Source organism: Nanorana parkeri, unplaced genomic scaffold (assembly GCF_000935625.1).
Source record: "Nanorana parkeri isolate BGI_ZX_2015 unplaced genomic scaffold, ASM93562v1 scaffold930, whole genome shotgun sequence".
NCBI classification, from domain to species: Eukaryota; Metazoa; Chordata; class Amphibia; order Anura; family Dicroglossidae; genus Nanorana; species Nanorana parkeri.
The window spans coordinates 153,754-177,135 of record NW_017307198.1 but is presented as its reverse complement, the minus strand read 5'-3'; the positions used below and the strand labels follow the sequence as shown (position 1 = coordinate 177,135).

The 23,382-nt window shown below is 39.7% G+C and overlaps 1 protein-coding gene across 1 annotated transcript in view; it reads left to right on the top strand.

Annotated features, from left to right (window-relative positions):
• The window catches only part of ALS2CR12 (amyotrophic lateral sclerosis 2 chromosome region candidate 12), a 33,468-nt gene that overhangs the window by 6,105 nt on the left and 3,981 nt on the right, over window positions 1-23,382 (top strand). The window contains exons 5-12 of the mRNA XM_018566267.1: window positions 4,410-4,503; window positions 10,439-10,500; window positions 11,269-11,366; window positions 13,309-13,361; window positions 14,327-14,426; window positions 17,199-17,302; window positions 19,923-19,985; window positions 22,116-22,205. Coding sequence (XP_018421769.1) covers window positions 4,410-4,503; window positions 10,439-10,500; window positions 11,269-11,366; window positions 13,309-13,361; window positions 14,327-14,426; window positions 17,199-17,302; window positions 19,923-19,985; window positions 22,116-22,205 — 664 coding nt within the window. The remainder of the gene's footprint in view (window positions 1-4,409; window positions 4,504-10,438; window positions 10,501-11,268; window positions 11,367-13,308; window positions 13,362-14,326; window positions 14,427-17,198; window positions 17,303-19,922; window positions 19,986-22,115; window positions 22,206-23,382) is intronic.

The following is a 23,382-nucleotide window of genomic DNA, read 5'->3' as shown; positions in this document are numbered from 1 at the left end:
GCTAACGTGGTGTACATGATACAGTGTTCAGCATGTGACAAAGGTTGTTAAATTGGGGAAACTGGCCTTAAGCTGCAGCTCAGGATGAACCTACACAGGAGCTCGATCAAGAACCACAAAGAGGATGAATATTGCACTCCAGTAGGACATCACTTCTTTTAATTGGACAATACAATTTTACAGACACTTTTTGTTAAACTGTGTCATAATACATTGTTTGGCTTTATTGTAAATCTTATCGGCACCATTTAGGGCCCATTCACACCACATCCAGATCATCTCCAGTTGAGACCAGATTGTTTCCGGACCCAAAATGCATACTAATGTATCCCTATGCTATTTCTGGCCTCTGTTCACACCAGCGCAGTCCGTTCCAGAACAGGCCAGAAAAATACTGTACTGCATGTCTCTATTTGTCTGGTCTGGAATGGACTGGAACTGCAGGCTGGTTCACACCATTTTCCGGACCAGAACTGGTCCAGAAAAAGGTGTGAACCTGCCCTTATACAGGCATGCCATAAAACAGCAGGCGCTAGCCACAGATTTGCTACCTTATAATAGTCGTCATTTAGCACTTGTAAAAGTAATCAATATTATGCAGCACAGTACATAGATGGGAACTATTTGCCTTGTTGTTTGTTTTGTGATTAACACTTGCTAACCCAAGTCAGATATGTAAAAAACATATGCAAACAAAAAAAGATAAGTTGTCACTTTATAATATACTGTCTATGGTCCTCCTCCCTGCCAGTGGTATGGGAGTCTTATGATTTATATTTGATCCACCGTGCGGGTATAAAACTGATCAAGCCATGTTGTCCTATTGGTTGAGATGCTAACTGAGAAACTTTATAGTCAATGAGGACACAGCTGCTTTTCGTAGTGCGAAGTCCCTCTTGGAAGGACTCAATTGTTTCTAGCCTTGGACATATAATTAAAACTAAAGGAGTCACTAAAACTTTGCAGGATTGCTATTTCTGTTTAATGCGGAGTGCCCTTTAATGCAATAAATCATGCCATACAAGTCATAATCCCATTGTCTACTTTGGGAACATTAAGTTTCATGAGGAAAATGGATGGAGAAATTTACAAAAAGAGCTTTTAATAGCTCAGATAGATGCAGCATGAATCAAGCTGCCATATCCTACCATAATCAAAGTTCCATTTATGTTGGTGCATCTTTTGTAAATCCAGAAACAATGTGCTTTTTGTTTTTGACTTTCTATTTTTAGATCACTAGTAGACAATAATATGTAAGTATCACACAGAAGCTGAAAAGACAAAGAATTACCCAAATGTCAGCCCTTCTTGATTGTGTGCTCTGCTTGCTTTCAGCTTCTGCAGATTCTTTCTCTAATCAAAAGTGATTTTCCAGAATTTAAATAACCGAGTGTGTGCTTGAAACAGAAGTGGCCCTTTGTAATTCCATTCAAGGAGATGTACAAAAGCACTTACCATTTGTTATGATCAACTAAAACAATAGCAGTAAGGATGATTGCATTGGTTGGGTGAGGTCAGTGGCTATTGTTGGCTCAAGATGGCAGGAGGAAACCATCAAGCTGAACTCTGGGCACAAAAACCTTTGTTAGAATATATTTCCCAATAGGTGTGCACCAAATGGCGTTGCAATCTAGGTATTACCTTGCAGTGACATAATTTTTGTGCTATACATATAGGTGAAACTCGAATAATTAGAATATCATGCAAAAGTAATTGCAGTAAGTGCTGCAAAAGGGGCCCAAACCAAGTACTGAGTACATATGCATGCTTGTACTTTTCAGAGGTCCGATATTGTGCTATGTACAATCCTTGTTTTATTGATTGCATGTAATAATCTACTTTTTTGAGGTTGTGGATTTGGGGTTCTTGGGGTTTTCATGAGCTGGAAGCCATAATCATCACAATTATGACAAATCACGGCTTGAATTATCTTGTTTTGCATGTAATGAGTCTATCTCATATATTAGTTTTACCTTTTAAGTTGCATTAGTGAAATAAATGAACTTTGCACGATATTCTAATTATTCGAGTTTCACCTGTAGCTTGTGCAGAGTGCAGAGCTGTGGGAGGGACTCAGCAGGCTCAGAAGGGGCAGATACAAGACCAGTCACCCTGCACAAGGACAGCAGGCAACAGTGGCAGGTCTTTATTACAGGAAGCTCCTGCAGAAACCTTCATACTGGATTACTACACAAGTGTGAAATAAATACACAAAGAACACCAAGATTTAACTAAGAATACTTATTCTTCTTGCATTTAGACCATGTTTTCTTATCCCAGAGTCCATCCGTAAAGGGGGATCTCCAGGCATTACTACTTGTTGTCACATGGATACATTTGTACAACAGGTATTACCATTTTTTGCCATGTTTCACCAGCAGTTGGTGCTGACGTCAATATGTGCAATTGCTACACCTGGAAAAACATTCCAGGATTTGGGGACACAGAAATAACATGGACATCTTATGTATATACACGCTATGTTAAATTTGTAGCAGCAACTTGGCCTAATTTCTATTATCAACTGATACTATATTTCAGATAATCCAGCAGCAAAATCTGTGTAGGTGGTGCTAGTATATTCTGGCTTTTTGTGCATCTAGGAAAGAAACCTGTGATCCACAAACTTGTAGGTGTTAATGTTTTCCTTACTGTTCCTTGATTTCTACAGGATCTAGCAAACATTTAGTTAAAGTTAACATTTCGGGTCATTGTAAACATTGAAAATTTCAGCAGACACCACCAGAAGCCTTTTACTATTTATGGTAGCTAGAAACTGTCTTTTTTGTGTGTGCCTCTCCGGAGCAAGTTTCCTCTCTGGAGCTACTTTCCTCTCTGGAGCTAGTTTGTGTTACCAGGGAACTGACTTCAAGTCCTACCAATGGTGTTCCCTTTGCTGTTTGGAGTGTCTTTACTGTACTGAGGCACCTTTTTTGGCTAAGTAAATGGCAGCTGGTGTGGCCTAGTCCTAAAATCCAAAAAGGCATACACAAGACGGCTTTCTAGCTAATATAGTAATATAAGGCATTATGGGGTGCCTGCACTAAGGCTAGATTTTTTTTCTCTTAAAAATTAAAAGAGCATGGACAGCTGTTTTCAGGCAAAAAGCTGAAGAAGGTGCCTTTGGTGATTGTTAAGTGATGAATGTTACGGGGTTCAATTATAAATGTTTGCATGGCGCTAGTGCACCTACATGGTGCTCATGACTATAGGAAATTTCTATACTCACCGGCGCAACCTAGGTGCGCAAGTGCCATGTGAACAGCATCCATACACCATATGAACTCCTAAATGTTAGTTATGTGTTAAATTGATAGTTACATTTAGGCAGAAACTGATGAGAGTCCCCTCAGTGTTCTTTATCAAGTGATTATTACACAGTTTATCGTTATGTTCTTCATAGGATTTTAGTTCCCAATCACCATATTCAAAATAGTCCTATAAGCTATTGATGATTTTATGCTCTATTTTTGCTTGCAGGTCTAGGGCTTGCATAAAATCTTGTGCTTCTCACAAATATCATCTTCTGCATGACTTAGCTTTGCTTCCATATTCACTGATAATCAATGAGCTTACATACTTCTGTGATTTGTATCATTTACATTCTTGCTCAGAAGCTGCGCATTGTGGCTGACTAATCAGCACTGCATGGGAAATTTATAATGATCAGTATATGACAACACAAAAGTGTTCAAATGTTCACTATAACCCTCATAGACAAATTGAGCAAACAAGTTCACAGAAGACAAAGAAGAAAGAAAAGTCATTGATAAGGTATGGGCACTAGATGACTTGAAGTTTAAAGAACCATGACACAATATACCAAAATAAATTAAAAAAAGAGATGGAACCGTATTTACTATACAGATATAAAGTGTGCATTGAGATTTTAAGATGGAAAAAGGGTCAGTACTGACTGCAAATCATATGAATTTAGAGTAATATAGGAATTAGTTCAATTCAAGGTCCGTCTACCAAAAACCTATATGTTAGTTTTTTGGTGAACTCCAGTGGAGTGAATTGTCCTTTGGCCCAAGGCTCACTCTGCATTTGCATCTCTAAAGTCGAATGTTCTGAGACCCACTGTAGTTCATGTAATATGGTACCATCTCCGGTTTCCCTGCTGACAGTTGACTGGTGCACTTTGTATAAAACTAGCAGCATGATGTTTCCTATGTAATATTTTCTGTTTGAATCACACGAATAACACAAAGGGCATGAAGAGTCATAAATGGAGTTCATGATTCACTTGTGCCTATGGTAGAATGATCTTTAAATACAACCCAGTTCTGACCTCCTATGGACACACCAGAACTGGAGCTAGGGTTTAGGGCTAGCTAATTATATATATATGTGTAAAAACATAAGAGGTATATTTTCATTTTTCAAGAATGTTTTTAATTTTTCAGTCAAGGTTTTGTGGAAGATTTGCAGGAGCAAATTGCTAAACTGACTGCACTGCTAGAACAGGAAACATCGGAACACCAGAAAACACGGAAAAGAGTGAGTGAACATATTTTTTACCAAAAATTTTAAATGATACTCTGATGACTATGCAAAGAGTAATAACACATAGGGCTGATTTATAACTATAGGCTGGGCGGATTCCATTGGCACGACACAACTGCTGCTAGCTGGCGCTAAGGAGCATAGGCATAGGAATTCTAGCGCCATCTAGATATAAATCAGCCCCATGATATAGTACTTCATGAAATCAGATTTCAGATTATACCAATCATATCACCTGAGTCTGAATTCTCAGACTCACGATAACCTGTTGTCTATGTCTTTCTCATTCACTCAGGAATACAGCATTACTTCTGGGGTAGATGCACTGTCTGTAGGAGATTGGACATTAAGGAACTTATTTCTCCCATTAATGGTAAAAGTTCCTTGCCTCTGTAGGCAGGACAATCTCTCTTCTATAGCTACCAAAGCTTCACGCTACATGAGTTACACAAGGTCATTTGTTCCTCCTTTTGTGGTGGATTGTACTAACAATGGGCCAGGAGTGGAATTCTGTAATTCGGACTTCTTAGGGTTGCTAGATAGTAACAAAAAAAAAAGTCAAGACTTTTAATCAACATCAAGCAACTGATGGATGGTCATGTCATCACCCTCCAAGTTACCCAAGCTCTGATAACACTATTGTGTAAGATTACTACCTGGTTTTCTGTTCACACCTACTCCAATTCCTCAAAAATGTTTGTTTCCACATGCACTGGCATACGTTTTGGCCAGAAATTTTAGCATTGAGCTGAGTTACTGCTGTCTTCCCCAATCAGAATTAAACTAAAGAAGATTTTATTTTGTACTCGTTGTACTTTTTTGGTCAAGTGCACTATGGGACACAGATCCTCTACCTAATTTTGCATTATGTGTGTTTTCCTCTGTAACTTTTTATCATACCTGTTCTTCTTTAGTGTACCATTGCCTGTTGAAAGTTGTTGGGGCAGAACTTTACCCACAAATTTAATGTTTGCCAAAATAGTTACTCTTTGGGTATGCCAACCTTCATGGTCAATAGCTGGTGTCATAGCTGATCACATGTGCAGCACCATGTCAAATGCAATCCAGATAAAGGCTAAAATGGCAATTTGCTTGGCTGTAAAGGATAGGAAATTGTAGTTCTGATTTAACTGTTTGGCTAACGCCACTGTTACACTGTACAACAAATTATACAGCACCCACCTGCCTCATAATCTTCTCTGTATTTACTCCAGGGCCGTCTTTAATATTGATTGGACCCTGGGCAAACACACCCCCCCCCCCCCCCCCCCCCCGCTATTACTTGCAGACAGGCAGCAGATCGGGAGATAAGGACTTTTGTCTGCTCTGCCTAGCAACTGATGATGTGATTGGCGGGCCGAGGTATGTAATTATGACAGCCCGCCCATCAGCGTCATCAGTTGCTAGGCAGAGCAGACACAGGTCCTGATCTGCCGATCTCTGCTGTCTGTCTTATCTCTGGGGAGATAAGGGAAACCAGGAGGGTGAGGGGGGAGAAGGGACGGGACACTGACATTCCGCATTTCCAGGTAGGGAGCGAGCAGTGCAGGCTCAAGGGGCGGCTGCTTTGGGCCCCACAACAATAACTGGGCCCAGGGCAACTGCCCCTTTTGCCCTGCGTTAAAGACGGGCCTGATTTACTCCTTTGATCAAAGCTTGACTTCAAGGAGCAGACTCGAAATTGTGCCTGGCTTTAGGAAAGGAATATCTGAACTAGTTCATCTTGGAAATACAGTACATGTTTTGCAATTTCGTCAGCATGCAAAAATGTGTATTGCTTATTCTAAACAGCATACAGTTTAATAAAATGTGAATTTAATGGCCTTGTTTTGGAGGCAATAAAAGAAAGTTTTGTTTTTTTTGGCGCTTGAGGAATTTGATGTCATACTCTTTGTAATCTCTTTATGACATTTTAAAGGCCTATAAAGATCAAGTGGACATTTTAGTTGCCTCATCTTTCCTTGACTTCAAGGTCTTTATGTTTTTAAAACACACCCAGGAAAGCACATTATGATATATGAAGGAACTTATATAACATGTTGAAATATGTACATATAGATATATTTCCATGACCTCATTAGAGCTTGATGCCGAAGTAAAAGTATTGCTTTCTTATATTAGGGCTGAGATAGTCCCTAAAACCTGAAATATTGAAACTTAAACCATGTTCAGACTGTTAAGGTATGGTCCATGTGTACACAATCAGAAGTTTGATACATTTCAGCAAAAGAAATACATTGTTTCTTATTTCTGGCTGAACTTGACTTGCCCGATATCTATAGAGCTGTCAAAAGTGAAATAGCAAAAGCAGTGAGTCATGTTCTGCTTCTGCTATTTCACCTGTCAAATGCCAGATGGCTGGTATTTGTAACAGCTTCTTTCTTTCATTGATGAAAGCAAGACGCTTTTACAAAAGCTTAACTATTTAATTAATAAATGCCTCAATACTGAGGCATCCATTAATGAACGATAACTACTGATTCTCATCGGTTACCGGCATTTCAAAACCCTGAATAGCTGCTCACGTATAGTGTACCTGAGCAATCATTTGAGCACTTCACGATGGAGACTTACAGTGTACGTCTCCAGTCATAAAGAGGTTAAAGCTGAGGCTCCCAGACCTGAATGGCATTTGGTAGCTCTCGAATGCTATTCGGAAATTAGGACTCCATTTAGGTCTTGGAGCATCAGTTTTAGTATTATGCATATATAAGTAGTATTTTATAGTACGAACGAATATTCGTAGCGGCATCCTTGTGACCCATATATACATAAAACTAAACGTGAGGCTCCCAGACCCAAATGGCATTTGGGAGCTCCTGAATACAATTTGAAAAAAATTGTGTTCAGACCCATTCAGATGCATTAAATAAAAAAACACATCTGATTGGCCAGAAAGCTCCCATGTCCGATTCCGTTTCGTTATTGAACAAAATTCGGACGGGGTGGAAATTTGGATTCGGATGCATTGGGATTTGAAAATTTGGATGTGTCCGAAGTTCGGGTAATTCGTACAAATTTTGAATCAGAACGAAACGAATCGCACATGTCTACTCTGAAGTCCAGTAAATGGAACATAACTTCAGTTCTCCTGGGCTGTATAGGTGCAACAGGAACATTCCTGGTATTCTTCTTTAGGGCAGGGACAGAAGGTAAATGGTATAATGAGTTTTATATACTTAACTGTTTAGAAGCTCAATATTATACACTGTACATAAAGCTGATCTGGTGTCTGTACAAGTAGAGTAAAGGGCAAAGAAGAAGGAAAGTAAGAGCCAGTGGTGGAACTACCACCATAGCCATCCGTATGGGGCAGAGGGGGGGCTGATGAGGACAGGAGCGACGAGGTGTCTCTTGCTGTTCATCCACCACTCTCTATTCCATTCCTTGTGCTATTGTTGCGCCTCAGTCCTCTCCCTCCTCCCTGCCAGTGCCGGGCAAGTGCAGGAAAGGACATGGAATGATGTACTCTAACATCTGGCTGATAGTTCCGGCTCTGATTCAAAGCAAGCAGGCACCGGAGGATAGAAGAGAGAGCACTCCAGAGATACTGGCAGCTCAGTTGCCTTTGCCACTTATTAATGCATGCTGAGGGGGGCACAAATGTAACCCCCTGGACAGGGTGTTGTTCAATGGCACTTTTTTCTGTTTTTGGAGGGGGTCCCATAAAACCTTTGCTATGGGGCTCTGTGATTTCTAGTTATCCCCTGGTAAGAGCATAAACAGACAAAAATATTAAGAGTTACATTGCTAGTCAGTGTATATACCTCTGTTACATTGATGGTCAGTGTAAATACCTCCATTACATTGGTGGCCAGTGTGTATACCTCAGTTATATTGGTAATCAGCGTATATACCTCCATTACATTGCTTGTCAGCGTATATACCTCCGTTACATTGCTTGTCAGCGTATATACCTCCGTTACATTGCTGGTCAGTGTATATACCTCTGTTACATTCCTGGTCTGTTTATATACCTCTGTTACATTGCTGGTCAGTGTACATACCTCTATTACATTTCTGGTCAGTGTATATACCTCCGTTACTTTGCTGGTCAGTGTATATACCTTAGTTTCATTGGCAGCCACTAAGAATACCTTTGTTACATTGGCTGTCAGTGTAACTTATTCTCTCCTCTCTCTCTCTCGGCTATCTCTCCTCAGTCTCCCTCCTGGCTGTCTCTCTTCACTCTTTCCTGTATATTCTAAAAAAAAAAAAAAGCCACGTAGCCCTAGAGTGTTTAGGTTTTGCTTGAAGAAAAGGTGGCAACCCTAGGCTACAGTCATATGGATGTTCCTCAATCCAATGGCCATATTGGATGACAATTTTCTGAAACATGTAGGCATTTTAAGCTGAATTTTTACAATTGTTAATAAATGACTTGCAGGCAGTGGTGTAACAATCGCCATAGTGACCCAGGCGGCCACTATGGGGCCTGGGCACAGGGGGGCCCGGCCAGGGCCGCCTGCGTCGCTATGGCATGTAAGGGTGCTGGCTGTCACAGCTCAGCAGTGGCCGCGGCACATTTCCCCTCAAAGCCGCTGCGGAGCTATGTCAGTGACAGCCAGCCGCTGCGGCAGATGAGAGCGGTGTTCGAAAAGAAGGAGGCGGGGCCCGCCTGAGAGCAACCCCGCCTCCTCTTACATCAATGGCCAGCGACCTAAGAGCCGGTGGGGCCAGTGATGTAAGAGGAGGCGGGGCCCTTCGATAGCAGAGGAAGCGGGGCCCGGGGACGGATTTGTTGTAATGTAAAGAGGGAATAAGGAGCACACTATATTTCTGGCACATCAGCAGTTATTTTGTATGTACTTACACCTAGTTTAAAGAGATAAAACATGGGAAAATGTGCATGTATTCCAGAGATTTACTAAATATGTTTTTTTTATTGATATAGGCTTTAGTTAGCTAATGATTCTGTACCTTAGCAATATTTATGTTCACGAATCGCCAATTTTAAAAGGAAAATTTTCACCAAAAAAAACAAAAACCTGTAAATCCAACTGATACATCTAAGTGAACTGACCCTAATTAATGATTTCATTTATAAGATTTAGGAAGTCTTTTTTTGAAAAAATCCCATGTCCTAAGATTGTTGTGGAGATCCAATTGTGCTTTTTTTTTTTTTTCTTTTGTTGATCGCTGTAATCAGTTAATCCAAACTCCAATTTCATGTTTTTATACAATATTACCCAACTGACCAGCTGACCTGAAAGTCACAATTCTTTTTTAGTTGACAAGGTACATAGTTCAAGCTGGTTTTCTACAACTATGCATGGGACAAGTTTTGTTTTGGTGAGATTGAGAAAATATTTTCCTTCCTTCCATTTCACTACAATAGAGCTTGGCTGAAGGCCAGGTTATGCTTTGACTGGTGGAAATTACACCGTTACATCATAAAGAGGTATTCTGTAAGATGAAATGGGTAAAAAGGTAATAACACATAGGGACAGTAATGTCATGTTAATAAACTAAAGAATTCCTTTTATTGCCAACACCTGCCAATTTCAGCTTTTTATTTGTTATACTTTTTTGAATGCATATTTTATGCATGTTTTAGTTAACCTTAAACATAATAAAACATAATAAAAAACAGTAATTCCACTGTGATGTGTCATTTTAATTTGCTGAGTTGAAACATACTGTTAGGTTATTACATTTCTTTCATTTCTTTTTTTTGTGTGGTTCAGCAAGAAAAAAAAAAGAAACAAATTAATAAATATCAGCATTATGTAAAATATAAGTTTATGGTAAATGATGCCTAAATTATATAAATAATAACATAACTATAATAATAATAATTATATCAACTTTTCTGAAAGCGGACCTATTCTTATGCTGTCTTTTCTGAAGAAAAATGTTTTATTTTTGCAGAATGCCTTTGTGCTCATTATTACTTGCTAAAAATAAAAATAAATTTTCTTCCCACTAGCTGACCCATGAGGCGGAGGAGAAAGTTGTACAGCTACAAACACAAAAGGAAGATGAAATCAGGTATACATTCTATGCTGTTCTTGTGGTTTTATGTTTTTACTTTCTTTGTTCATTAATTCCTTTTGTAGCAATCTCCTTTGAATAGTTTAATCAACTTTAAATGTTGTATCAGTGAATGTCGTTATTGAAAGTGCTGTAAAGGAAAGCAGGCGGGACTCTAGGCTGCTTTCCCCTTTCTTACCAGGCTAGCCTAACTGTTTTGCTATAAATAACCTGCCTTGTGAACAGACTTCAATAACAAACTTAGATTTCACAATGAGCATAATGAGTCATACTACTACACTGTCAATACTGGATTTTCAGACCTGGACAGAAAAAAAGTTTACAAGTAGTGCTGGACTTTCTGTTTAGTAGGCCCAGAATGGTCTGCAAAAAATGCCATGGGGCAACCTGTTATTTAATATGTTAATATATTAAATATGTTGATTTTTAATATGTATTTGTTAATTAAAAAACAAAGATTTTGTGCAAATAATACAATTTGCATACAATTGATGTTTATTCTGTAAACTTTAAGAATCAAAATGATGATAAAACTTCCCAAAAACATTTATAGTAAAAAAAAAAAAAAGACTTTTTGTCTGCTTATAGCAAATAATAGGCTTCACTCCTTTATTTAGCTAGTCAAAATAAAACTTTGATTTCTGCTTGTACCAGATAATTATCCTTTTAGACACTTTCAATAATGAGACTCCTTGTTGCATATCCCTGTAAATCTGGTCAGTATATTTACTGAAAACACATTATGTAAATGTATTTTGTGTTAAGGATTCTCCAGGAGGAACATGCTGCCAAGCTGTTTGCTCTTAAACAAGAAGACAATGCTAAACTATCGCAGGAGAAGAAAGAAGCTGAAAGCAGATATGGTACTTAACTGTCTTAACAAGTATATTTAATATATGTGTTTTTTATGATAAAAAATTGGTGGCTCAGAAAAGCTTTTAAAATACCTTGGTTTAAAGCGAGGCAGAGCCAGTTTAGCAGACCACTGGCCCAAAAGAGCAGTAGAGTGTACAGACGTAATCCTAATGTCCCAAAGTATGTCTCTCAGCATCATAAATTGGATGGGCATAGCTTACTAGAGAATTAACATTATATTTTTGATTTGTTGATCATGCCAGAAATTCAGAGCTGTCATGTGCACACTTCTTGTGTTATTGCAAGAAAGATAATTAAATCTCCTAGTTCTTGTCATGGGACTACAGAATGATTAACCTTTATGTTGTAGAGATGGTATAGTGGGCAGGGCTGAGTAGTTTAGCAAAAGAAAATTAGACAGGGTGCTGACACCACTTAGATACTGTATATACGATGTCACCAGCACACTAAGCTGTTTGTGTTCAGCAGAAGCCTGATAAGGGGACCCTGCGAGGCCACAAAAAGTACTTGCAATTGAATGACAACATTTGTCTTTAAAATGGACATTTGCTAAACACAAACAGCTTGGTGTGCTGGTGACATCCTTTATATTTACGTACTATTTCACGGCGCCAACCGTGGTCACTGCAAGCACCCACTTGTATTTATTACAGAAATCCGGTAAGGAGTACAGCAAGATACATATACTTTTCTGACACCACTTAATTCACAAAAATATTGTGTGTTGTGAACTCACAACAGGAATAATTGCATTTTAGCAGGTCCACAGGGAATAAAACATAGGGAAACATGCATGTATTGCAGAAATGTACTGCATTTGTTTTATACTACCCTGACATACACTTTACACAGTTAGTCAGGCTGAAAAAAGACACAAGTCCTTCGAGTCCAACCTATAGAGATATGCAAAAAAAAAAAAGAAAAGCCTAAGCAGAACGCTGTGCCCACAATTACCCATTGTTGATCCAGTGGAAGGCAAACAAAACCCCCTATAAAGCACGGTTCAATTTGCTCCAACAGGGGAAAAAACTTCCTTCCTGATCCCATAAGGCAATCTGATATTCCCTGGATCAACAATCTCTGATGCTTAATATACCTCTAAGAACTCAATATCCAGTAATATTCTGTGCATTTAGAAATACATCCAGATTTTTTTTTAAACAATTAACTGAGCTAGCTAGAACTTGCTCCGGGGGGAGTCTATTCCACATTTTCACAGCTCTAACTGTGAAGAATCCTTTCCATATGCAAAGGTTAAACCTCTTTTCCTCCAGATGCAAAGAGTTCTCCCTTGTCCTTTGCAGTGACCTTAAAGTGAATCATTTGGCACCAAGCTCACTATATGGACCATATGTATACTGTACATATACTTTATATAGTATAATATACTTTGTAAAAATTATCACATTTTGCATATATTAAAGCTAAAACTATTGTTACTACAGTAGGCTACAGACGGGTAAGAGCCTTCCTAAAAGCAATGGATGGGAAAACATTTGGGCCTTCTATCTAAAGCACTGGGACCTGCTGCAACATACCATTTGGCTCAACTAACTGAGCCCCTGGGTTAAGTACATCCTGCTTTCTTCTAAGTGAGAGAAGCATCAATGTTAAGAAACAGGAATGTTCCAAGTGGAAAAATCTCTATGCAGAGTACTGAACGCTTACAAGTGTTTCATAGGCAACCAGATGAAAGGAGGGATGGGCCATATAAAACTGTCCTACGGCAATTATGTCTGACTGAAAATGTTTTTAACATTTAACATTGTGCTCCAATTAAGTTTTAAATATATTCAGATCATTGACCTCAAATGTATACATGTTAGCATGTACATCATATTTGATAAGCTACAATTTTTCTCCAGAGGTTTGATAGAGTGTTACATTTTGGTAAATTTGACATTGTCACAATTGTATTACTTTATACAGAGGAGCTGCACAGAGAACTGGATCTAGTGAAAAGCTCTTTTAAGACCTATCAGGTAAAATGATGCACTGTCTTTGACCAGCCTCAATTGTTTTGTGCCGCCCTAATGGGGCATAAAAGTTTTATTTAGATAAGAATTAATATAGTTGTTTCCTTAGATCAGTTTGCCTATGGACGTTCTATAGTAAGTTATATGCTGCCATATAGTGACCCTTTGTGGTAATGCACTTGTTTTTTATGTTCCTTTCTCTAATATCTACAACACATTTCCTGTGTGTATATGCTCCACCCTTCTTGTTGGTCAGTACTTCCTGTGTCATGGCCACAGCTAACAGGCCACATGCAACAGGGACACGTGTATTCCACATAGTACGCTACGAAAGCATAATCTTTTGACCGCATAAATACCGCAATTCATTCATCTGTTGTATCCTGCCATCTGCTGTTACTTGATGTTCAGAATAAAGCACCTTTGTGGATGGAAACGGTATTTGGTGAGTTCAGCTATCTGATAAGGATTGTCCGCAGTGATTGTATCTGCTTATACAGGCCAGGCATAGAGGTCTCAGCAAGGGATATATCGCTATCACAACAATCGGAGTCAGAATAGGTTTAGTAAACTCAGTTTCTGTAGAACAAGAAACATTCAACCTGCTAAGTAAACTGGTGCCACAACTTAGCGTGTCATACAATAAACCAGTTGCATAGATATGTAATCTTTTTTTTTTGCAGAATGTTCATATTTGACTGGAGTATTTATTTAATTGTTCACTAGTACAGTCATTACTTTGGATAAGCAGATCATGGGGGTACTTTTCCATGGAATGAATGTGTTTAATTTGATCTATGCCAAGCTAACTAGTGTAAAATGAGGTCAGATGTTTTAAAATCTTAGATGGGCAACTCTGGCCCTCTAGCTGTGCTTTAACTACAAATCCAAACATGCCTCTCGGAGTCATGCCTATAACTGTCAGTCTTGCAATGCCTCATGGGACTTCATGTACTTCATTCTTTGTACAGGAGAGCCTGTCAGAGGAGGTGAATGAAGAATGGCTGAAGAAGGAAGCCAAGTGGAAAGAATCAAGTGAAGAAAAAAAGTTGATGGAACTGTCAAAGCAAAGTAATGCCAACCTATACACTTGCCTGGGCTTGTTTGGCTGAGTAGAATTAATACAAATAACTATTAAAACATTTAACACCTTCTCTCTTCTTCCACTAAAATACCCAAGATAAGTTTATTCCTTACAAAGTGTTGTTAAAGCAATGCGTTTTTAACAATTCACATACGCATGGCATTGCGGTACCATGCATTCCGTGCAATCGACCGCACTGGAATGCATAGTACCGCAATGCCATGTGTTCCAGTGCGGGGCAAACTCAAAAAATAGTGCATGCGCAATTTTTTGGAGATCACACTGCACTGGAGCACTGGAGCATTGTGGTACTACGTGTTGCGTTGTGGGCAAATGCACAGCGGGCGGGAGGTGTGTCTGCCGTGCCAATGACATGAATGGCACCGCCACGCCACCTCCGACCCCAGAACTGGGAGTCTTTGTTTATGCAATCTAGTGTGTTCATGGCATGGAAACCTGCTCTGAACGCATTGGATGATGTGAACAAGCCCTAACGTTGGCCATACTCGGCTCAAATTTTGTCCAATTTCTGCTGAATTGTCCAAACTGTGAGCCATGGGTGGCCCTTCCAGCACCACCTGGCTCAAAAAAGTTGATTAAAAAATCAGCTGAGCTGGGTGGAAAATTATCTGCTGAACAATGACAGCCTCCTATCAGATAAAGTCACTGTTCGGGTATTCAGGCAGCCATGGGTTCCATGGCTGCCTGAACACAATAGTCAGCAGGGAAGACTCATCCATTTATGCTGTTTAACGCGAATTGAGGAATATATTGCGTTTCTCTTGTTCAGCTTTCATATGGCTGGTTCAAGCATTGCATCTTAATGATTGACAGAGAAGCTTGGATCGTAAAAGAGAATTGTAAGCTCTTCGATTTGGGAACTGGCAAGAGACTGGGCAGAAGCTGTAACTGCAGAAATCTAAAAGATATTCTTGCTTTTGCTTCGTTTTGCCCTGTTTGCCACTATATTTTAAATAGTTGATAATAATGTGAAGAGGCTTGCATTCAGAGCTACATCTGGGTATTGCATTTGAAAATAAAGAGAAAACAACGTATTTGCTTAGGACTGTGACAAAAGGTTCCAACACTCCCAAATGACGCAGCTGTCAAGTCTGCTTGAGGCAGAAGTGAGTTATAGAAAGATAGCAGGTAGATGAAAGGCAAATATACATAACATAAACACATAATGTAAAAGAAACTTACCATGGCTACCTCCATGGAGGTTTGTATGTTTGCCTCAGATAAGACATTGCTAGACCCTGAGCTGCAATGTAAAACCAGACAGCCAGTCAAAAAAAATGGAGAAGCATGGCTGACTTCTGATTGCAGTGAGCAGGCTTAATAACAGTGTTTTTGTTTGAAGAAAGGGTTGTTTTTTGATGAGGCTTCACTGGGATTACATTATATGACCCCAAGCTGCAATGTGAAAACAGACAGCCAGTCAAAAAAAAAAAATGGAGAAGCATGGCTGACTTCTGATTGCAGTGAGCAGGCTCAACAACAGTGTTTTTGTTTGAAGAAAGGGTTGGTTTTTTTTTTGCTGAGGCTTCATTGGGATTATATTATATGACCAGTAAAGATACTGGTAAAGATAATTGTGCTTGGTGCAGTTGTTCCTTGGATTTTATATTTATGTATTGAATTTACAGCAAGGTTACCTATCCTTTGTCTGCTTGTTAAACACATAATTGTGGACAATACAGCAGCCTATTTACTACAGTGGTGCAAGGTACAGTAACCTGTGCCAACCAATCAGATTTTAAATAACTGCACACCAGAGCACAAAAAGTAGGAACTGTAATTGGGTGCAACGTCTTACTGTTTACTTGATACAATGTTGCTTTCCCTTCATTTACAGCATATAGGTATTTTGTTGTTTCTTTTAAAGCAGAGCTTGCTCTAAAATAAGCCCCCCCTCCCTCCCTTCATGAAGAAACGCCCATACCTGTAAAACAAAAACATGTAAAGACAAGTTAGAAACAAAATATTTACCTTTCACCCTGCTTCTGCCCACAGAACCCAGGCCAGGGTGATGCCATGATCCTTACAGCAAGATCCTGGGAACAATTAGATTTTAGACATTTCCCAGTCCCAGGATCTCATTGGAAGGTTCTTCATGTCACTCTCCCACTGCAGAAGCTTGATGAAAGGTAAGTATATATTTTAAACATTTTTTTACACACTTTTTTTACAGCTATAATGCAGTGTTTTGGCATGGAGGTGGGGGGCATGATGTAATTAAAACTTAGCTAAAGCCTTCAGACCAGAAGTACTCTTGGTAAACCAGACCTTGCACTAAAATGTAAGGACTCTTTAACCAGAGTGATTCTGGCTTTAGCTGTTTTCCTATCAAATATTACAGTGTGCTTCACCACAGTGCAGTAGTCATCCTCTACAGAGTGACAAAGTGATATTTAGAGAATATTGTTTTGTCACAGGACAACTGTCAAATAACAGCAGTCATCCGCTGGCACTCAATGTGTGCAGAATGTGCCCTTGTGACAAAGGCTATTACTAATAGACTGGTCATTGCAAGCGTACAGTTGTATATGAACATGTATACTTGTGTACATTCTTATGGGCATACTTGCTTACACATATGGTGTAATGCACAATAATCCATTAGCATGATTCTACACCCTGGTGCCCTACAAGCTGTTAGACCAATGAAGAGAAAATAGCTGTTAAAAAATGTCTTTCTTGTACACAACATCAACTTCATGGCTGAAATGAAAAGCTTTGTATTCTTCGTGATACAGGGCAATCACTGCTGGATATGTTTGAGACGCAGAAAAAAGAAATACAGAAAAGAGCCTTGGAAGAACAAGCCATGATACAACAGAGCCATGAAGCACATATTGAGGTAAGGTCTTGAAGCAAAGCAAGAAAGTGCCTCTTTTAGATCTAAGCAATGCATATCTAGCAATTATAGATCCTTTACATATTCCATATTAGATTCGTGGCCAGGCATACTGTAATAACTGTACAATTTAAATAGTGGGTAATAGTTGTCACAGTAGGTGAACCTAAAACACAGGGTTCTGTTTTCTTACTGGGGAAACTGGAATGGGAAAACAGGTGCAAAAAGACATTGGATACTGAAATAGTAAAAAACTGAAAAAGAGAAGGGAGATACATGTGGGAACTTGCAAACAGGGGAGAGAAAAAAACTAAATAAAGAAATTATAAACAGAAAATAAATGATACATTGCAAATTAACACAGGAGAGTACAAGTGGTACAGAAGAAATGGGAAGTGCAGAATATAAATAGGAAAAGTAAATACAGAAAACAGTAAGAAAGAAAAAAAACATGAAAGATAAACGGTATATAGGTAAAGCTTAGAAGGAACAAACAAAAAAACGAAAGTATGAAGAGATATTACACAAATAAGCATCAGTTATTCATTCAATGATAGAAAATAATGTGCCTAAAGTAACAATGGCGCTGCTGTGCAGTTGCCATATGTTAACTGCATATATATTTGTTCTATCATGGCTACATCCAAGGCCCAGACTTTAGGGTCTACATGTTGCCACAGTAGTGCCAGCAGATGGAGCCATAGAGCAGAGAGGCATCACATGTCTGACACTCCCAGAAGAATGTCTGATACTGAAGATTCTTTAGCCACTGTAGCTCTTTAAGAAAGTGAAGATCATGTCTTCATTCAAGTCTACAGATTCCGCATTACATCTACCAAATCTGTCATCGTGTCCCTTCACCAGGGAGACTTTTGGCTTTGGTGGACATCAAAGATGCTTACTTACATGCCCCTGTTTCTTAAGCGCATTAGTGTTTGCTGTGTGTCCCCCCCCCCTACCAGTTTGTGGCCCTTCCCCTCAGCCTCTCGTTTGCACCTCAGGTATTCACCAAGGTGCTGGCCCCAGTGCTGGGCCCGCTGCATTCTCATGGCATCCCCGTAATGGGATGACCTCCTGTTAAGGGGACAGTATCTATTATATTAGTCTCTATTATTTACAGGCTCTATCTGACAATGTTACATTGACCAAGAGATCAAGAGATTGCAACAATTTAGATATATCCTAAACCTTCAGAAATTGTTGCTGAAACCGTCCAGACCAGAGAATTCCTTCCACAGGAGAAGCTTCTCTTACTCTGGTCTCAGATTTAAACTCTCCAGTCCAGGAATCGTCTGAATCTCTGCTTTTGCATGAGGGCCCTAGGTCCAATGGTAGTCTCTTTCGAGGCCCATATTTACTCTAGACCTCTACAATGCAATATTCTGTAGCTCTGGAACAAGTAGATCTGGTCTCTTGACAGACCAATTGGGGCACCTTGCAGTGCAGCGAACTTAGTCATTGGATGGGTCTCCTCTCTGGATCAACATCCTGGAATTGTGGATGGTTTGTCTGTCTTTACAATGTGGGATCACCATCTGATCCAGATTCAGTTGGACAATGCCATGATGGTAATGTACATGAATCATCATGGAAAAAACAGAAGTCTCGCTGCAGCAAGAGAAGTAGATTGAATCCTTTCCTGTGCAGAACTTTTCAGAACACCTTTCTGCCTTGTCACCTGTGTGCATTCCGGATTTGGACAATTGGCATGCAGACTACCTCAGGAGGCAGACTACCTCAGGAGGTTTAACAGCAAACTGGCTAGGGTGGCTCCAAGTACAGGGATCATCTAACAGAAACAGTGAATGCTTTGGGGGCTTTGTGGGATCAATACACCCTGATCTATGCCTTTCCTTCCCCCCAATTTCATCTGCTGGTTTTGTAGGACATTTCTGTGATCTTCATTGCTCTGGACTGCCCAAGGTGGATGTGGTATGCCCATCTGCTAAGACTTCTGGTAGATGCTCTGTGGGCTCTAACAGATTATCAGTACCTTCTGTCGCAAAGGCCGATCAGCCATCCTGATGCATGGTTGCGGGCTTTAACAGCATGTCTGTTGAAGCCCAGAATCTGAGGGACAGGTGCATCTCTGAATCTGTTATTCCTATGTTGCTAAACGCTAGGAAATCTACTTCTTGTAAGGTCTATCATTAGTCATGTAAGGCATGCTTCACTTGTGTGTCTTGGGGCTTCCACCTAAGGAGTTTCTCTGTGGCATAAATGCCCTTTCTATTCTATTTCAGAGACTTTCTCAATCTTTGATAAACACCTTTTTTCTAGGGAGTCTCCTATACAGCTTCCCCAGTCCGTATAACCCCAAGGTTAAAGATTTACTGTGTCTCTCAGTGGACATCAAAAGTAAAGGATTTCACAGTGACTACAAAAATCCTACTGATGGCTCCTGTTTATCTTTTAGCACAAGTTTCCTTTAACGACCATGTTCAGTGAATTGTTCATCAATACACAAGGATATTTTTGGCAGATTGTGTTGCACCAAACCTTATCAACTGTTACACAGACATACTTCATACCTTGCTGTAGGTCAACTTTCACTCTCCAGTAGTTCCTAACTTATAATTGCTATGTTCTGTTTCAAGATATAATGTTAATATTGTTCTTGTAGGAAGCCTGGAAGAAATACAGAGAAGCCACTCAAGAAACAAAGATGATGAATGTATTAAAAATGGTAATTCAATTTTTCCACTGTGCATAAATGCTAATTGTCAACAGCACCAAATGGCTCTTTACTGAATGCTTATGTATGACTTTTCTGTAGGGATGCACCGATACCGATAGTAATATAGGTATCAGTGAAGATACCAGGTATTTGACCGAGAACTTATACTCGCCCAAATGCTTCCGATACTGGAACTTCCGGTATAAGGAAGCTAGGCGGAGAGTCGTTGCACGTCGCTCGGGTTCCTGTTGGCCGGGAAGTCGGCTCCATGCTCCCTTGTGACCAGGGAGCATGGAGCTGGCTTCCAGGCCAATCAGTAAGCCGGGCAGCATGTAATGACTTGCCGCCCAGTTTCCTGATTGACCAGAAACAGGAGACAGCTTCCCGGCTAATCAGGTAGCTGGGGGCGGGTCATTACAAGCCGCCTGGTTTCCTTAATAGGACTTCTGGTATCGTTATTTGGTATCGTACTCGATACTGAAAAACCGGTATCGGTGCATCCCTACCTTTCTGTGTATGCCTGCTTACCAGTGCTCAGCATTTTTAGAGTGCTGTTTTACATCGAGGGATGCCGCTGTTTGCATTGTTTTTTAACAGCGGCTGCAGTCACATTACATATCTTTTGTGTTGGTATACAACTCTTAGTATTTACCCCTTCATTTTCTAATGTTTTTATTTTATTTTGGATTTGATTCTTTTTGATATTTTACCATTTGCACTGTTCATGTATACACAAGGTTTTTATTAGGTATATTTACTTTTTGGATGTTCTTTTGTTCAACAGGTAAAATTTACATTGTATTTGTGCATACAATATTTGGCATCAACATAGTCAACTGACACAAAGCCAGAATTCCCTTTTATATGTGAATTGCAATTTTCTCTTAAAGTTGAACTCCAGGCAAACGGCTAAATATACAGTTAAAATACATATAGATGTTTTAACTGCCAGCAAATTTGCATTCCTGTTCAGCCAGCCCTAAGATTTACAGCACCCTAGCAAGACAACACACCAAGGTTGTGATCTGACTTTCCGCCAATTGATGTTGGGCAATACAGCATACCTCTGAAAATATAATGTTAATGTTCCAATCGTTTGGAAGGATTTGTCCTTCTTTTGGAGCTAAATCCCTCTTTTTCCTTCAGTTGTCCCTCTTTTTGGTCTGACCTCAAATGTACTATTTAACTTTTAAAAATGTTTTTACAACACTAAACCTTTCAGTTAACCCCTAAATGATTTAATGTGTTACTTAAAAAAAAAAAAAAAAACAGGGTAAGGAAAATGAGAATTAAGGCTCTGATTAAATCAACAAATCATTTTTTAAATCTTCATGGTCGACGTAACTGGAGGTGTGTCAGAGGTGTGCGCTTTGCCTACATACTTTGTGCTATAATGTGTCCCTTTTTCCTTCTCAAAAAATACAGCCGGCTCACCTACAATACTTGTCCCTAGCTTGTGACTAGATGTGTGGTTAGGAGTACCTATTCAAAATTGGTCATCTTGCTTGAAGGTTTGAATTGTTTGAACAGAGATGTCAGATACAGCCAACACATTTCAGGGGAATAGGACACCCCCTTCTTCTGGGCTTGAAAAACAATATGTAATGGCATCAGCAAGAACTGCACATTTTGTATTCAGGGCTGGATTAGGGCTGAGTGTCAGCATGAGGTATTTGCAGTGAGGGCAACCACCTGACGTTTCTGTTCAAATAAACAATTCAAACGAATCTTCCTGCGACATGACCATTTTTAATAGGCACTTCTAACCACACATCCAGGACTTAATCTTCTGAAGAGCGATCTCCCTAGCACTGCCACATACCTATCAGTTCCTTAGCCTGTGATTGGACAGAGGATGGGCAGCAGGAGGTAGATCACTTTGTTCCTCATGTGCTCACTCTGCTTTCTTTTACTATCAGCATGCTACTTGTGAGCACATGTATATTGGAACACTGCTGACTGTCTCCTAGTATTGTTTCTACCTTTTCCATTCTGGTATACAGTACAATTCAGGTAGTTATACTAGTTGCATTGAAATACCCTTGTATAACTGTTAAATGAATATATAGTTATATTTGGTATTTTAAATATATCCCTGCCGTTCAGTTGATATGTAAACTGAGGTTTATATCTTTACAGCACCTGCAGACAGAGATTAATGACAAAAATGAAGCTATACTGGCAATCAAAATGGAGCTAAAGCAAGCCCATGAAGAGATTGGGAAACTGGTGAGTGTTGAAAAAGAATACAAAATTCAACAGCAACAAAGTTTTAGTTAGATTGCACTAAAACAATCTGAATTTATTTATAATATGTGGATCCTTGTAAAATTAATAGAGTCCATAATTCGAAAAATTGTAGAAATGTTTACTTGGCTTCCTGAGTTGTTCTGAAGAGTCATAAAAGTGTATGTGTGTTTGGTTAGTTATGAACGGTCTGCAGGTGGTGGAGCATAGGTGTTGGAAGGGGATCTGTTCTTACAGTTTACATTGAAGTTCCCACTGCCTCTGTCCGTGCCATTGTGCTAAGGTAAGGGTAAGCAACCTTTTAAACCTACTGTGACGAAAAATGTTTGTAAGAAATTGAGAGTGCCAAACAGAGTCACCATTAGAAATCAAGGGGCACTGTACAACCTACCTGATAGGGCCTCACAACCTTCCAAACACCCACCATACTCACAACTTTTAGGGACACCTCAGAGAAATTAGGACATGTGGCGTGCTAAGGCAGAAAGTGGGGGTAGTTAAATTATTCTGAATATTGGGAGTGGTTTAAAAGTGTTGAAACTAAATAGCAGACACCCATGCTGCAGACCTTGTACTCTTTAATTACAGTGGTACAAATGAGAGTCTTACAGACACACAAAAAAGAAAAACAGGATTGGTGTCAGCACAGAAAAAGATTTTCCGTCCACCATAATACGCCCAAGATTTGTGTCAGTGCAGAAAATACCCACAGGATTGATGTTATTGCAGCAAAATACCCCCAGGATTGGGGTCAGTGCAAAAGATACACCCAGGATTTGTCTCAGGGCAGCATAATATCCCCAGGATTAGTCTCAGTGTAGCAAAATACCCCCAGGATTGGTGTTCAGCAGGGAAATCTGAATGAAGGGGAGGGGTGGGCACAGCTGGCTTAGGCTCTACAGAGGCAGAGCCAGCTGTCAATCAGGCAGCAATATTGTCAGGATCTTTCCCCGCTGCAGTGCGGCTCTAGGCTATCAGCAAACAGCGGGCAATAGCTTTCTAAATGCTGACTGTGGGTCTGTGGGTCACAGGGGTACATTAGTAAATGTACTTCTTTGACGAAAAAATGTTTGGAGGTTTGGCTTCCTGCAATGGAGACAGTGTTGTCAATCCAGAAAGCAGTAGGCAGGACTAGATGTGGCCGGGTGCTATATATATA